This window comes from Phalacrocorax aristotelis, chromosome 6 (genome assembly GCF_949628215.1).
Source record: "Phalacrocorax aristotelis chromosome 6, bGulAri2.1, whole genome shotgun sequence".
NCBI lineage: Eukaryota > Metazoa > Chordata > Aves > Suliformes > Phalacrocoracidae > Phalacrocorax > Phalacrocorax aristotelis.
The window spans coordinates 5420635-5438536 of NC_134281.1; the positions used below are offsets into that span (position 1 = coordinate 5420635).

The 17902-nt window shown below is 48.0% G+C and overlaps 1 protein-coding gene across 1 annotated transcript; it reads left to right on the forward strand.

Moving 5' to 3' along the window:
- Positions 1 to 8718: 8718 nt before the first annotated feature.
- On the forward strand, positions 8719 to 17035 carry PROK2 (prokineticin 2). The gene is made up of 3 exons (XM_075095464.1): positions 8719 to 8870; positions 12688 to 12813; positions 16145 to 17035. Exons 1-3 carry the CDS (start codon positions 8769 to 8771, stop codon positions 16268 to 16270), a joined length of 354 nt encoding a protein of 117 aa, XP_074951565.1. The 5' UTR covers positions 8719 to 8768; the 3' UTR covers positions 16271 to 17035.
- The last annotated feature ends 867 nt before the right edge of the window (positions 17036 to 17902 follow it).

Here is a 17902-nt window from a genome sequence, read left to right on the forward strand (position 1 = left end):
ACCTGGGCAGTGAAATAGGTGGTGAGGTCCATGTGTTCAGCCTGGGGGTGTTGGTTAATGAGGCTGGTCTATGGTAGGGAGAGACAAGCCCACCCAGGTGTGCGCAGCCTGAACCTCTGTGCCATGCCCCAAGGTGACCCAGGAGACAGAATTAAGACAATATGCAGCAGCTGGTAAAGCGTTTCTGAGACAACAGAGCTGCTGCCGAGGGCGCTGCTGGGCTGCGTGGCCAACCACGGGTCACCTCTCATACCCCAACCACACTCCTTTTTGCTGCTTCCTCTCCCTCATCCTCGTGCCATCCTCATCCTCCTCTCCCTCTGTTCCTCCCCATCTGTGGTCTAGCTACTTCTACCCAGATAACGAGCTGTTTGGAGGATGAAACACATCTTCCCAGCACTCGGCTAGCCGCAGAGGCAGGCAGCCAACACCAGCCCGCATTGCTGGGGGTTTGTTTTTGTTTGATCTTTACCATAAAAGCAACCAATTTGAATTCCTGGAATAATTAGATGCCCTTTGCACTAGTGGCTCTTGAAAAGTGAGCTGGCAGAAGAACAGAGCGGGGAGTAGGAGGGCAAGGTGGATAATTTGTCCTTCGTAGCAGCTCGTCTTTAGGACGTGATGCAGTAGGTCACACTCTTCCCTTGAAAGCCGGGGCTTGGCGGGTGCGTTGAGCTGCAGAGGCTGCCAGGGCTTCCCTGGCAGCCTCCTGCCCGCAGCCGCCGCCTCCTGCCCTGATCCTGGGCTTTGCGTGAACCTCTCGGTCAGACTAACCCAGCCAAGCCACCGGTTAAAGTGCTTGCAGGCCTGCAGCCCACGGCAGTGCCCTCACTTGCGTGTGTCACCCCAGTGACTGCTGTTTGTCAGGGTCTCCCATGTTCGGCTAAAACATAAAATCAAGATGCTGAGTTCTTGGTGATGCTAAAAACTCCATGGCTTTTCCTGAGAATAGCCCAAATAGACCTAAGCTCCACATTAGCACTTTATTTTCTGCATCCTAAGAAAAAAACCCAACACCCCCCAGCCCTTCCCAGCAAAGCCATGGGGTCAGGTTCTTTTTCTTTTCTAGTCCAGAGTTGTTCTTTAATGTGAGCATGTGAAGTTAAATGGTTGCCAGTTGTCAGCCCAGATCTGGTTGTACCCCAGCCACAGCTAAAGTAGTTCAGGAGAATGCCATTTACTAAGTGCTTTGGGATTCTCAGAAATATAAGTCACTAGAGAGACATCATAATTTTTTAAGTTCATACTTAAGAGAGTAGTAAGTGAAGTTTCCATGCTGGAGGTGGCTCTGGTGAGGGGAAGCATTTTGCAGCCATCCCCACAGGGCTTTTAATGTATGCTTTTTGCTAACATGCCATTTCACTGGAATTTTCACCTTTCTGAGCGATCTTGCATATGGATGAAAGGGAGAAAAAGTACTTTGGTGGTACTGCAGGTCCTGGAGGTACCTCAGCTGTGCTGTGCTGGGAATACCCACCTTGTGACAGTGAAAGATGAAGAAGCACAAAGTACCAGGGAGAGAGAAAAGGGCAAACATGAGAAAAGTGGGAGAGAAAGTAAGAGAAAAAAACCTCCTGGGTGACCTGAAGGCCAAGACAGATCAGAAAGTGGATGCGATCCTTCTGTGTATGTGTGCTCCACTTTTCTGCCTTGGACGACCAACGTTCAGAGCATCAGGGAAGGCTGGAAAGCCAGGAAGCGGCTAATCTCCCATTAGCAGTGGTGAATGCCCCATCCAGCAGGTGGTACAGAAACGTGGTCGCACCTGACTATCACCTCTGCTTCTCTCCATGGAGATCACACCCGCACACCCTGTCACACACCTCAGGCCTACCATAAATGCCCCAATTGACAGGACAAAAGCTACAGCCACCACACGCCTCATGATGACAGTGGGACAGAATGAAGGTGCAGGACAAGGGATTTTAGGGGTGAAATTCCCAGTTGATTCTGGGAATTTGCAACACCCAGGATGTAAAACCCAAGCAACTGGCTGTTGTTTCTGGGTGTTGCCTCTGAGGGTAATTCTGTCCTGGCCTAATATGCTAATAGGGGCAGGAGCACAACCTGCCCTGTATCCTCTAACTGGCCACCACCGTGTTCCAGCGAAGGACTGGAAAAGCAAAGCAACAAAACCAAAACAGAAACTAAACTGTGTGTTAAGGGGAAAAAAATATTTCTGCCTGCTTGCTGCAGGCAATCCAAGGAAGCCATGCAGCACGAGTACAGTACAGTAAATAAAAAGCAAACAAGTGACCTCTTCTTGGTCCCCATGGAGATAGTGGGAAGCCAGGTATTAGAAGCATTCATAGTGCTTCCACTGGTTTCCACGATGAGGGGCACAGAGAGGACTTGTGTGGTGCTTGGGGAGGTGCGGGAGGCAGGGGCACGTACGCAGGCAGCGTGACCCGGGCTGTGCAGGCACCAGGGTGGGCTGCAGGCATGGGCCCACCGAGGGTACAGGCAAAACTGGCGAGGATCAGAAAGGCCTCTGAGGGAGGAAAGATGGGCTGGTTTGTTTATTAAATACAGGCTTACAAAACATGCTCAGCATTGGCCTAACTGGCTCCCATGGAGGCATATGATAAATGGCCTGTCTGTGGCACAAGCAGAGCTACAGTAATGCCCTCCTGAATAACCCAGCCGCAGTTCTTGCATTTGGTAGATTTCTATGGCTATGGAAGCATTTCCATCTCCTTCCCCCATGGCCCAGTAAGTCCACCTCAATGAAATACTACCTCACTCGGTAGGTTCAAGTGTGCAGGGAGAGAGCATGGCTCCATCCACCGGTCCCCTGCCTGCCGCTGGCAGCTACCAACCCATTTTGGCATGCAAAGGAAAGATGTTTCCTACCAAAAGCAATCAGTAGGAAGAAAAAAGGTTGAAAGAATGTTTCCCCGAAGTCCGTCTAACTTTCCAAACCAGTACTGCATCTTCTTGGCAAAAAATCTACATTTTTTTAAAGACATATCTGAAAATTACAGAAAGGCATTGAGTCTCTGCCCATCACATAAATCCACAGTTCCCGCTGAATCACGCAGAACTGCGCTGCCCTGGACTTTGCAGATGCAGTCACATGGATGCGTAGAAGTCTAAATAAAATCTGTGTACAAGTCAAAGGAGTAATTTTTCAAGAGCAGCTAGAAACTGCTAGTTTTGTTTGTATGTTTGCATCTTTTTCTTGTTCATGAGTAGACCCTGTAATATTCCACTCCAATCCCTTTGAGCTGACGGGAGAACACATGCTTTGCAATCAAAATTATTCATGTGGTTACATGATCCAGTGCAGAGTAAGGGAGTAAGACACTCTAATCTAGAACATTAGCACTTACCTGTTAAATGCTCTTTTTTAACATACTGCAGAACCATCATCTTTTTCCTTACATAAGGTTCTTCATGGACTACTATGACAACGGCAGCACTGAAAAGCAGCGTGATGAGACACAAGGAGCACTAGGAACATACTGCTGGAACAGCAGCTCATTACAACTATTCTTATCTGACCTCAGAAACAAAAACTCTTTCAGATGCTTTTTTGTTGCTGAACATTTTTCCAAATCTGTTTCATTTTTATTAGCATATTCACAGGGCTTTTTCTGTTTATATGCTGATATATATCTGCATATAGATCTGCAAGAATACATAACTAAGAATAGAGCTGTGTGGCTAATCGTATGGGGTGAGAATATTCCTGAAATCATGCCAGAAACTTTACAAAGTTTGTTGACCTGTTGGAAAGGGCTTGGAGATGAGCTACCAGAATAATCTGATGGTGACAAAAATGTTGCTTCGTAGCAAGAGAGTAAAAGGCCTCAATGTTAATAAACAGGTGTCACGGAATTTGTTCCCAGCTTATAATTACATGCAGAAGGTGAACATTCCTGATATTAGAGAGCATAATATCATCTGATGGTCCAAATTAATGAAATTCAAACAGGAAACGAGGTTCTGAGTTGGAGCAGTTTGCTGAGGGAAGCGGCAAATTCTTCGTTGTTTTAAGTCAATGCTTGATTTCTCTTGAGATATGTGCTAGTGTAAAACACAACCTATCTCTCTATATTTAGGATTCACTAATGAAATTTATGGCTTGATTTAATAGGAATTCAGACTACAGTGCCTCTTCTAATCCTAAAATCTGCACGTCTCTTAAGACTTTTTAAAAATTAATTCATTTATTTGATGTCAGAAGGGGCCAGACGTGAGCCTGGGGTGCGGTAATCATGACGAAAGCCCGCTGTGGCTCGCTCTGCACTGTGGATGGAAAGCTGCCCCCTCCACGGTAAGCGGTTCCTGGTTTCTGGCACAACTGGCTGCTGCGTGGCTGCGGGCGGACGTGCTGCTGCTGCTCTCCACGCTCCCTCCTTGCCCATGCCAGGGCAGATACGTGCTGACCTCTCAGGCTTGCCTACAAGTTCATGCAAGCAGCAGCCTCGCGGACATTTCCAAAGGCAATTACAAGTGTTAGACTTGCAGGTAGCAGTCAAAATTACCTTTCATTTTCTGTGCGTTATATGATTACGCAAACTGCTGTCTATATGATCTAGAATCATACCGGTGGGTGCCCAGACTTGCTAAGCCCTTTACATTTCACATCTGAGCTGGGTTTTACAGTCTTAGTGAGAGTTGCAGGTACGAAGCCTCCGTTTCTCAGCCAGCCCGCTGCTGGTAACTTCTGAAGACACTGGCCAACTTCAGCCACATCAGAGACAGAGGTAAAAAACTTAGAAGTAATTTACAAAAAACTTTGCAACTTAAAAAAACATGAATGGTAGTTGGGTAGATGCTGGGGACCCAAATTAATGCCAATACAAGCAGAAAGGGCCTCTTCTGCTTTCTGTACAATACCCAAGGCAGAGGACGAAAGACCAAGCAGGGTCTTGGGCTGGTCGCCTGTGAAGTGGATGATTTTGGCCAGCCTTTGCTTCACCAAATGTTAATTATTGACATAAAGCAGAAACCTGGGGTGAGAGAAGGACAGCATCCCAACCCAGGTTACAGCTTAGAAATTCGGATATTCTTGCATGAGCTGTGAGTTCAGGTTATTCCAGGCAACTGATCTGAGGTCTTCCGCACCCTGGGTGAACTTCCACACCTACGCTATAAACGTGTATAAGCATCTGATATAGACGAGTCTATCCTTCCTGTACGAAAGGCAGCAAACCTGCACCGCTTTGCTGAATTCAGACCGATGTCGGATAGATAGTGTGAAAGATTAAACAAATTAGACACTGTCATTATTAACAGAGTTTTTAGCACAAAAAGTTAATTCTCCTGTCTCACATTATATGCTTTTTCTCATTTCTTTTATGAGAAAATTGTCTTTTTAGATAGCTGATGTATTCACATTCTTAGCCTTCAAAAATCTGTAAACTCTGTAGTGCATTATCACTTGAATAGGCCAAATAATTGTTTGAATGCCTACTCATAGACAGTTAGCTTTCAGTAAAATTGGGCTTTTGAGAAGAACCGGAGAGAGCTACCGACTGCACTGAAAGCTAAAAATAGGTGTTTCGATCTGGGTTCTTAAAGCAACTAAGGACTTTTGGATGATTGTTAATGTACTTTATCAAATCTAAAGGTTGGGATTAATTTGGAGCGACATTTCCTAATTCTGATATTAGAGTTTTTACAGTAGAAGATGATGTTTAGTGGATTTGTGAAGGCAATCTGAAAATGGGCCTTCTTGGGGAGAAACCTAACCCTTCCCAAGCATAGCCAAAGCTATAACACCACTGAAGCCTTGCCTACAGGGTGACTATGGTGGACCCTACTGCTGGGTGCTTTCATATGGAAGGGGAAATGTATTTATGAGGTAGATTCATTTACGCTGGGAAAGTATTGCAGATGTCAGTTGGAATCATATCTACATGAAGGAACAGAGAAGATATCTGCAGTAATTGTGATAACATAAGAGAGAAGCTGCAAAGCTGCTTCTGCACTAGGCTGGGTTACACACCATGCTGTCCCTCGTGTCCCCGGGTGCACTCCGGGGCGGTTTTGTTATCATACCAGCAAAGGCAGAAAGAAATACTGAGAGAAGTGTTGCAGGTTTCAGAATGAATTGGTTCAGTAAAAATCCAACTATGAAAAAAAAGCCTTGGAAACTAAGAAAACTAATATGACGGTATCCTTCAAAGTGGATCAAAAGAAATCAGAGGACTTCTGAAATTCTGGTACATTTGTGAGGTGGACAAACCGAAGATTTACATTTAAGACACTTCATGGATTTTTCTCTACTTTTGTAGATGAATAATTATCTAGGAGGTAATGACACTGAAATTCAGAGATTCACCTCCTCAACTTTCACTTTTTTTTTTTAAGAACAGCAACCATTTAATCGGATTTAATTAATGTTTCTTTACAGATTTGTAATCACCTAAAGGCCATATATATGTGTAAGATCTCTCCTCAGAGCAAACCAGTGCGAGCTGGTAGTAAGAATATTGGCTTTAGGGTGGATGCCAGTAAGCCTACAGCATACCCATCTTAATGTATAACACTGACCTTTGACCGGTAATCTTTCATAGATTATACCTTTTATGTAAAGTGGCTTTTACAAGAAATTACAGACTCTACATAAAACTGCACAAAATTCCTCCTCCTTTTTATTTCCCCTCAGTTCTGGAGTGTTTTTGAAGGATCGGGAGGTTTAGAGATGTAAGTGATAATTTTTTTTTTAAAGTTCTGGGCACCTGGAGATTGGGAAAACAGTCATTCCTGGTTTACATCCATTTTTAGTTTCTAGCATACAAATAAAATTCAAAACGAGCTAATCCCTTCACCTGGTTTAAACTGGCGATGGTTCAGGCCAGCCATGCAGGTTTACCAACAGCTAAGGATCCATCCCAGTTATTTTTAATGCTTTCATGTCAAAAGTGGCTTATCCCAATCTGCTTTTAAACCATCCTTGGAGTAAGGCTCTATTTACTCAGCCCATATTTGTCCTGAGAGCACTGTTACAAAATAGTCATAAGCACCCAAAAAGGCCACATTTGCAATTAAAATACCTCCAGACAGAGTGAGCCCCCGAGGGGATGCCGCTAACGAATAGATTCGACAGCTCCTGACCAGGACTGAACCAAGCAGGAGCGTGCCAAGACACTTGGTGCATTGTATGCTCCCCTTCAGCTGTGCTTAAACTCACCTCAGCCAAAGAATGAGACTGTTTGAGGACTCAGGGAAATGTGGGCTCTGCAAAGGCTCAGCCTTCCTGTTTGGAAAAAGAGAATTATGAAAAATATGAGAAAACAGGGACCTACATATGAGAACAAGACACGTTGGAGGGGATGAGCAGCCAAGAGGGATGGGAGAGATGGAAGTGGGGATGGAGAGGCAGGAAAAGGGACAAAAAGGGAGTTAGGAGAAAGAGAAAAGGTAAAAAGAAGTAAGTATAAGGAGGTGGAAATATAAGGAATAAAATAGAGGAGAAAAACAGTGAGAGAGAGGCAGGGAAGGAAAGTCTGCATGTGTTTCATTGATGTTAAACCTTGGCTTATGTGAAATTTAAGTGGTATACATCTGGAAGGGAGCTCACCGAGACAATCAGACCATGGCCTGGTGTTAGGGCTGGAAGGAGCTAGTGGTGCACGGGGAGTCTCTGTTCCCCCTGCCCCTTCTTCCCCCAGATCTTCCGGTGTAAGCCAACCCTGCCGAAGGAGAGAGCTGTTTTCCTCCCTGTGCCCTTGGGTGCTGCGGGAGCCAGGAGGGCTTAGACAGGGGCAGGGGCTGCCTGCAGCAGCAGGGAGAAGCGCAGGGATGAGGGGGAGCAGGAGAACATGAGTCCAAAGGGGGTTTGGGCTCCAGCGTGCCCAGATGTTCAGACAGGTTCACAAAGGAGTAAGATGAAGAAGTACACGAGTGTTACTTTTTTCACTCAACATTGGCCCTTCTTGGGCTAATTTCAGTGAGGAGGAACTGGAGTTGATTCAATTCTTATGGGACCTGTGGGGTAAATTTGCTTCGATGCTTCTCTGCCCATGTCCCCCCACCATGGCCGTGGCCACAGCACTGCCAGGGCTCAGCAGAGGCCGGGTCGGGGGCTGCAGGCAGTTTCCATTCATAGAGAGGAGCTGGGCTGGCAGAACTGCTGGGGCTGCTGTGGGCCAGGGAACTTGAGGAGCACAAGCAGATGGGACAATGGCACTGGAGCTGAGACAAGCTCTGGTGGTTGTGGGCTGCCCCTGACCCGCTGCAGGATGTGCTTTAACCTGCTGTGGGATGCCCCCCTAACTAGTGCAGGATCCCTCCGGACCTGCTGTGTGCTGCCCCCGAGCTGGTGCACGATGTCCCCCACACCTGCTAGGGATGTCCCCAACATGCTGAGGTGTGTACCCACCAGACCTACCCTAGGATGCCCCCCAGACCTGCCAAGGGATGTCCCCAGCATGCTGAGGGGTGTCCCCCCTAGATCTGCTCTGGGATGTTCCCCCCCAGACCTGCTGAGGGATGTCCCCCCCGCGACCTGCTGCGGGATGCCCCCTACATTCGCGGGACATCCCCCGACCAGCCCTGGGATGCCCCCGGACCTGCTGCGGGACGCCCCCCCCCCAACACCCCTCCGCCCGTTGCCACCCCGCAGCCGCGCACCTGGGCGCGGTGGGGTGCGGGCGGCGGTCCGCGGCCGCGGCGCTGCCAGGGCGGGGGTGACTCACGCCGCCGCCAACGGCGGCCCCCGGCTTTATAACGGCTGGGGCGGCCGCCGCGCCCGGCTCCGCTGCGCCGCGCCGCGCCCGCGGGGAGCGCAGGGGCCGCGGCCGCGGGACGGCACCATGCGGAGCTTGCGCGGCGCTCCGCCGCCGCCGGCGCTGCTGCTGCTGCTGCTCCTGCTGCTGCTGCTGCTGGCCGCGGGGCACGGGGCCGTCATCACCGGGGTGAGCGCCGCCGCACGGCCCCGCACCGGCCGGCCGGCACCGACGGCACCGACGGGACTCGCCGCGCCGGCAGCGGGAGGGCTGGAGCCGGGCGGGGGGTCGGCGGGGGGCTGCGGGGGGCTCCGCCGGGGAGCGGGGGCCGGACCTGGGGGGGTGTCTGCGATAGGGTGAGCGATGGCGGGACAGGGGGGACGCCGGGGTTAAGTGATGCCGGGATATGGGGGAGCTCGCTCTGCCGTGGGGGATGCCTGGAGCGGGGGGTCTCTCTATGGACTAAGTGACAGTAGAACTTGGGGGTCGCTCTAGGGTGAGTGATGCCAGGATCTGGGGCGACTCTCTGCGGTGGGTGACAGGAGGAGGTGCAGGTCTCTGGGGTGAGGGATGGCACCGTGCGGGTCTGTCCGCTTGGGGTGAGGGATGCCACCGAGTGGGGTCCGTCCGCTTGGGGTGAGGGATGCCACCGAGTGGGGTCTGTCCGCTTGGGGTGAGGGATGCCACCGAGTGGGGTCCGTCCGCTTGGGGTGAGGGATGCCACCGAGTGGGGTCCGTCCGCTTGGGGTGAGGGATGCCACCGAGTGGGGTCCGTCCGCTTGGGGTGAGGGATGCCACCGAGTGGGGTCCGTCCGCTTGGGGTGAGGGATGCCACCGAGTGGGGTCTGTCCGCTTGGGGTGAGGGATGCCACCGAGTGGGGTCTGTCCGCTTGGGGTGAGGGATGCCACCGAGTGGGGTCCGTCCGCTTGGGGTGAGGGATGCCACCGAGTGGGGTCTGTCCGCTTGGGGTGAGGGTTCCTGGACTCGGCGGGGGGGAGGGTCTCCAGGCTGGTCCGTGGGTGTGCAGAGGCTCCCGCTGCCCCTCCGGGGCCGGAGGCTGCCCCCAAACCTGCCCCCCCCACACCCCTCCCCGCCCCAAACCATGCGGCCCCCAACCCCTGCTGCCCCCAAACCTGCCCCGGAGGGCCCGGCTCCTGCTTGTGCGCCCTGAGCTCCGCCAGTCCCACTGCTTACAGGGCAGGCACTGGTATTGCAATCCTCTCAAAACACTGGTTTTGGGGTTTTTTTTGAGTATGACTGTGCTACTTTTTTCCCTCCAGAGCCACCCTCTGCAATTGAGTCCTCTGTTGTTGTTGTTGTTTTTAGGCTTGAGATTTACTTCTCTTGTGAAAATATTTTTTCCCCAAAGATATTATTTAAACCAAAGTGTTGCATCACTCTTAAGTAAAATTATTTTTTTTTTTTTAGTGTTTGCTTTGGATTAATAACGCAGTGCTTGCATTCTTTCGAGATCTTACATGTCTTTTGTAACCACCAGAAGTTGTACTCGCAGCAGCGGATTACTCCGTGGCTGTCCAGGCTCCCCGTCCGGACTTCGCTGAAGTCTGTGAAACGTCTTCTAGGCATTTCTCTGGAGGTCAGACCACTTCCCAGGACTGATTAATTTTAAGAGCAGAGATTGTGAAGGAATTTTTTAATACTTGATAATTTCCCTTTTAAGTAGAAATATTTCCAGCAATGGGGGATCAGTTTATATAAGTCTGTTATCAGAGTTGTGGCTACACCTTTAAAGCATAGTTAATCCATTAAATAAAGAAATTGTGAAGCACTGAATAATAAATCAAGGACAAAGATCCAAAAAGTAAAAATAGATTAGAACTAGAAAATGTCACTTTATTAACTAGTGCAGGGCATTTCTGCTTAAATCACTTTGATGCATTTTTGGCTTCTGATGAACAGGGAAATCTCAGACAAGAGCTGACATAGGTGTTCCCATCCCCATCCTCTGAGCCTGAAAGGTGCTTTTCCTTTGCAATTTGAGGACTTGATTCAAACCTTCCTCGCTTCAGTGGTGGTTCGTGTGCTGACTTCCGTTGGCTTTGAGCTGGCATTTCACCTGGGACTTTTTCCTCACGCTGAATTTTGTGCAAAACTGTATGTAAATGGGGTGCCGAAGAGGAATGTCCTTCATGTTGTGTCCTGTGAATATTGGGAGTAGCAGTATGAGTTACATGCTGGAGATAAGGTGTGGGCAGGAGCATTTGGACTGAGTATTTGCAAAACTTGTCATACATTTTTGGAAGGGGAGCCTTAAAAGTTCTGCCAGGTGTATATGTGTGTGTGTGAGTTTTAAAAAGAAATTGTTCAGTGCAGTGTTTTAGATACCCTCACTGGCCAGGACGTACTCGGACCTGTTTTGTGGCTAAGTGGTACTTCACTCCAGGACCAGTTCCGCAGAGATGGATGGGGTTTGAGATAAAACTGACATAAAAGGGGGTTCAGGAGCTGACTGGTGAGGAATAGCAGAGCCTGTGACCTGTGACTCCAGCTGAGGGGTGGATGTCAGTGTGCTGGGAGCAGCCAAAATCACAGGATCTGCAGGGCTTTTCTTTTTTTTTTTATAAGAGAGAAGCTAGAATGGAAACATGATCTACCTGGCAGGCTGTAGTGGTAGTTTTATGGCCATATTAGTCTTATAAGTAAATACTCTGTGTTTGGGCTCACCTGTAGCGTAGAGCTGTCCGCTTCGTTAAATGTATGTTCAGGAGTGCTAGCTGTTTGGGTTACACAGACTGTTTAACGGCTTGCCCCTAATGCAACAGCTTTTTCCTAAATTACTGGCTGATCTGTAAATATGTATTTTGATCTGGCTTCTGCTGGTGGAACTAGTGTAATATTTACCCAGTAGAGTACAGTCTAATGGCATTTATCATGTAAATCCCAAGGTAAGGTCTGTAAAATTTTTTTTTCCTCAAGTGAATGTTTGTTCCGATACGGAGCCTTCGCCAGAGCTGTTATCATCTTTTATGTACATTTTTACAAGTTGCCTGTTTATGTACTGCTGACCGGTGCCTTTGGTCTATCACTCCTCTGTCAGACATTAAAGGAGAAGTCAGTTAATTAAACTTACCTTTGAGGTCTAATCAAAACCTTTAACTAATGGAGTTTCTTGTCAGCGAAAGGAGACTGGGTTTTGCATTAAATTCATATAGTAAAAAGTCTGATAAGCTTTTGGTTAAAAAAATAAGAAAAAGATGTGCAGTGACCTGTTTCCAAATCCTAACATGTCATTAGCTCTTTGTGGTTTCTGGTTTTTAAAACATACCCAATAGTTTGTATTTCGGTTTGTGATTATCTAGGCCAAAAAAATGCATTGGGTAAGTGGCTGAAATTTTTTTCCCCCCTTGCAGGGGGAATGCTGCCACAGTAACATTTTCTTGGGTGTGGAGACTTATGCAGAACTTTTTCTATTACACATTTAAGACCTCTTTTAGTTACATGTAATTCTACATAACAAGCATAGAATCCCTGTTTAAGCTTCTATTTTAGCTCCTTCCACTTGGACTTCTCTAATAAAACTATCATGCAGTCTTGTGTTTGCAAAGGCACTCAACCATAAGATACTGTCATAAGAAACTAGAAGGAATAGTTACTTAAAAGTCTTTACTTTAATTGATCATTCCCTATCTTAGCTTCTCCAGAGGACAGGATTCCTGGCTGTTTGGTGCACTTGGTCCTTGCACCTCCTGAGCTCACTCAGGCTCCAATCTGTGAAAGCAGAGTGGGACATGCCATGGTCCATCAGTAGGTGCTCCATATGCTCCATATGTGCCCATGGCTTTAAACATCATGGGCTCAACTCTGAAACGTGCCAGGAGCCTGTATGTTCATGGGAGATTAAAGTATTGCGAATCAGCCTTAAATCTTGTTATTCAGCCTTAATGAGCTGTGATAACTTGTGGGGTGTCAGAGGCAGCACCTGATCTGTCCTATTTCTGGAATATATTATTCACTTTGCTTGCCTCATGCTGTATTGAACTCCAGGCCTGCGACCGAGACCAGCAGTGCGGAGGAGGGATGTGCTGTGCGGTTAGCCTGTGGATCCGCAGCCTGCGAATGTGCACGCCGATGGGAAATTTGGGAGAAGAGTGCCATCCTTTGAGTCACCGAGTGAGTACGTCACCGGGGGGGCTGCGGGACCAGAGTTGGCAGGGCAGAAAGAAACCGGAATATACCGCGCTGTACGTCACATTGCATAAAAACTATATGCAGTGAAAACGCAGGGAAACATCCCATTCGTTACAACACCCAGCCATTTGCATCTGTATGGAAATAGCGCTGAAGGTACCTACGTAAGGAAATCCATTACTGTCAAAATTATGCTGAAGAGAATCCGAGGATGAAAGTAATGCATGCTTTTCGGTTTGTTTTCTTATTAGTTTGTCGTTGCTTTTTTGCTTCATTACACGATCCAAAAAAGCCTAAGCAGTTCCCAAGCCCAACCCTGCCAATGCCGACACGCGTGCGCAGGAGCGCAGCAAGCACCACCGGCCTCGGTGTAACTGGACAGGATCCCATCGCAGGTGTAAAAACGTCACCAGCCGTTGTTGGGACACCTGGTGCATCGCTGCAGCGTGGCCCCTGCCATCAAATAGCAATGTCCAGTTGTGCTCGGACTGTGGTGCCTGCGAGCCACTGGCGCCTTCAAAAGCCACTGTGAAAGTGCTGGCACACACTTGAACTTGAGAAAACTCACCGCAGGCTCTCTTTGCTTCTATTCTACCTAATAATTTTGAATATATATGTACGTATACATATATATACACACAGATATATAACACTAGTTACATATTAGTACATTATTCTATGATACAGTATTGTGTAATTATGTATATTATATGTACTATGAAAAAGGCAGTTTATTTATCACTAATCTAATCTGTATACAAAAGATTGAATGGGATGTTACCAAGGAGCTTGAGAACCTGGTGGTCTTCAGAGCCATCCTCAGGGAAGAGTATGGCCCAAGAGTCATCACATGTGAAAGATATCACAGCAACAAATTTAGATTATAAATATGCAGCCAGTTAGCTGCCTCTTTTGCTGTCACATCTAACACCTGGCTTCTCAGCTCAGCATCTATGGTTTATTTTCTCAGTTTTTAGGAAGTGCAAGGCTCTGTCCTATTACAGTTAGATTTTTAGATCTTCTGCTGTGATATTGGGGACCAAATTATCTTTTTTACTATGTAATGTAGCAGGTTTTTCTTGTAAGGGCTCTTTATATTAACAGGAGTCTCAGGATAGAAGAAACTGTCTTCTAGGTTTTTTTATAAGCTTGCTGCTATTGGGTAATAGTTTATAATATCTGATATATTTTAAGCTAATTGCCCGCATAATTACAATCAGAGAAGACACCTGTCCACCCCAGACATCAGGCTCAGTCACTGATGCTTATAAGCTTTGTGAGGTTAATTTTAGATCTGGATTTAGATTCCTCACCCCACTGTTCTTCATGACAAACAAAGTCATACTGTAGTATGCAAAATTAGGTATCTTTAAGGATAGAGAGTTTGCTCGATAGTTCCTCTCCCCTAAATACTTGGGTAGGGGGCAGCTGGGAGGCCAGTTGCCCTCAGTGCCAAAACCTTTAATTTGCATGGAGGGCAGGTACAAAGCAGGCAGCGCCATGGCCACGCCACCGCCTCAGGGATGACCAGAGGGGGCTGGAGATACCCTGGAGGAGATGGCTAGTGGCTGGGTTTCCACCTTCTAGTTTCCTCCTCAGCAACTAGATGGCGTTGGCTTGATGCTGTTAACAATCTCTGTTGGCATTGCACAGGCAGGGTTTCCAGGTGGGAAGGCAGGGTTTGCAGGCAAGGGAGGTTTGGGGGGTCAGCAGACATAGCTGCCAGCATGTGCACCTTGCACATAATCCCCACGTCTCTCCCAGGAGCTCCCTTGTTTCCTTTCGCCTCCAAAATCCCATCGCCCTATGCTCGTTGAAAGCTGGCGCTGGGCACACGGCGCGGCAAAGCGTGCACAGTCTCAGCAGCATTGCCAGCTCCAGGCACACGGGCTCTGCCTGCGCAGGCAGGAGCTGCATGGCCCAGCAAAGCGCCTGCCCTGCAGAGTTGTCACCTGCTGCCTGTCCCCAGCCAGGTGCCTTATTAAGCCATGTCTTCGGTGTGGGAGTCCTGCTGAAATGAACATTTCCTTGCAGCAAATATAACGTCTTGAATAAATCACTTGAGCTTTCGGAGGGCTGAGAGTTACCTCTGAGTCAGCCTTACCAGCTTCAGGAACTCAGATTTTAGATTTTTCTGCAGCACTGTGTGTGGGCACCCGAGAGGTGTGATTCCTGTGGGGAGTCCCCAGCACCTGCAGTCGGTGGCCTCTCCGCTCATGGGACTGCTCTTCAGATGGTGCTGGGCAGGGGGCTTGTGCTGGCCCAGGGCACCTCAGGCACTGTGAGCCCCTGCTTGCCCCCTGCACCCAGCAGGGTGTCACTGGAGTCAGGCAGGTCCTTGGCGTGATGCACGGGGGAACATGTGGGACTTCCTCCCTTCTACTTTCTCAAAAAGAAAAATTGCACACTGACATAAAGCAATCTCGGAATATTAAAATTGCAGGCTCAAAATGCCCAGAAATCAGGAAATGAGGGAATTAGGGCTGCCTGCCCAGCTGGCAGCGGTGGCTTTGTACCTCTGTGCTTCCCCCACCGCACCCCGCCGGATGCTCAGTGCAAGCTGCTGGCCGGCAGCACCGTGGCTCCCAGCCACACCGTCCCACTGGGCTGTCCCGCTCGGCTCATGTGCCGGCGGAGGCACGGCTCCTGTAAAAGACGGAGCTTGTAATCAAGTCTTCAAAGAGTGTCAGGGCATGTGCATGTCGTGGTGTAATTAAATTTGTTTAATGGAGTCCGTATGTGTGCTCCCTGCAACACAGCGTGACTGGAGGAGGGCGGGATGAAATGAGAAACCTCTGCCCTGCGGCGAAGGGATCCTGCTCAAAGGGAGGTCAGGCGAGATGACCTCCGGGGATCCCTTCCAACCTGAATTACCATGGGATCCTGTGGTTCCGGGGTCCTGCTACACGGCTGACAGGCTGCTCTGTGCTGTATGGCAATGCAGGAATCAGGGCAAGCAGGCACCCCTGCGCAGTAAACACTGCAGAACACGATGCTGAAGGCCAGTGTAGTTTCACAACAGATGCCTTTATGAAACAGGAGTAAATGGAGAACATGTGTCACAGATGTAGATTTACAAAGCAACATGGACTCTTACATTTTGCTTCTAACTGTGGCTAGACTGGGAAACGCAATGGGATTGGCTTTGCCATCTGCTCTCTGGCCTCTGTGCTGCAGCTTGTGGGGATCTCCTGCCGCGGAGGGAGGTGGGTAGCGTTCCCTATATCCCTGCTCTTCATCCGAGTCCATCCATCCATCCCAAGCACCATCACCTGTGCTCCCTGTCCCTGACGTGTGTGCTCTTCGTCCCCAGGTTCCCTTCTCCGGGCGGCGGATGCACCACACGTGCCCGTGTCTCCCCAGCCTGGCCTGCGTACGGACTTCTCCCAGCAGATTCAAATGTTTACCACACTTCAGGAAAGAAGATGTCTTTTTTTAGCAGGAGCTACTCTGCGCTAGAAAGAGTCCCTCAATGTATTCTTTTTCCTGTTATTGTGACAAACAAGGTACTTGCCAGGGGAAACCCTTTCCCATACTTTCCTGCCTCACCAACATTAAAACGGAAGGTGAGATACTGTGCTGTAGTGGCCAAGGTTTTCAGGAGGGACTCGCGGGGGGCAGATGCTTTCATTTTGGCGTGAGCAAAATGACACCTGCTCAAGCAACACTGCTTTCTGAGGGCAGGAACCTAACGATTTCTGAACGATCTCGTGGTCTTCATGGTTCCAGCCTAACCTAACCCCAGACTGAAAACGTCAAAGATTATTGTAAGTGTTGGAAAATTTTGGCCACATTTTTACACTTTGGAATGCTTGAATTGAACAGAGTTCAATAATTGCATAGTGTGGAGCATATGATGATTGCCAAAAAAAAAGTATTTATGTTATGTTTCTTACCTTTATTTTTATTTGTATTTGTAAGTTAGGCGCATCTCTAGGGTAAAAGTTTAACAAATAGATGTAGTTTTTACACTTTTTAAAAGTGGCAGGTGGAACCAAAGCATTTCAATATTCACAGCATTAAAAGATTTGGGGTTGTTTAGTATTCTAAGATGAGAAGAAGCTGTCGTTACTTGAGTTGGTGTAAAACTACCTGATCATCTCAAACTATGTATTAAGATGTAGTTTATATTAAAAAAGGAACACTGAAGATTATTGTAATGGGCTGCCTGACTTCTTGTATATGTATCAAATTTGCTGTGTAAAAATTCTGTATCAGAATAATGGCAGTATATTATTTGATTTATTTTAATATTATAACATTATTTTGTCATTGTGGTTTTCTATTTTTATTCAGTGTAATCTGTTACCACACACTTGATTCACCCAAGCTAGCAGAGCTCCTTACGGATAGCTTAGCAGAAGATTATATGCCTTTGGCTGCTTTTAGGGAAACTCAGCAGTTTACAAGGCACGAACTCCTCGACCAAGCTGCAGTCTTAGACGATGGAGGAATCTTGGTGTAGCTTATACGAGAGGTTTTTCTTGGCACATGCCTCACAGGATCAACTTTAACCCAGCAAACGTATCATTTGTGGGTTTTCTATGAAATACCGTGCAACTTCATATTTACTTGTCAGTCCCTGGAGCTGGAATTCCAATAGTTTGTGTGAGTTTCACACATTTCTTGCTCTCAGACATGCAAACATATGCTGGAACTGGAAAAGTGAAGTCATTCATCATTCAACAATCAGTGCTTTGCTGCTGCTGACGATGAGGGGTTTGAGAGAAGTTAGCATGCTTGTATTAAAGCAAACACCTGTATCAGAGAAGATGAGAAATATCCCAGAGAGTTTACCAGGTACCTTCCACTGGGCTCCACAGCCTCCCTGAAGAGACAGAAAGGAGCAACTGGATCTGCTATTTGGCCAGATCCTTTTTAGAAGAATAAGTGTCTTGAGAGATAGGATAGCATCCTCCCAACTCTAAACAGCCCAGCCCCAGGGCTCCTGCTCCAAAGCCTATATATTTTGCTTCACCCTTTGCAGTGGCGATACAGCAGCTGTCCAAGTTTTTTCTACAGACTTGGGTCCTGTAGGGGGAAAAAAAAAAGTAGTCTGAGGTGCCACCAA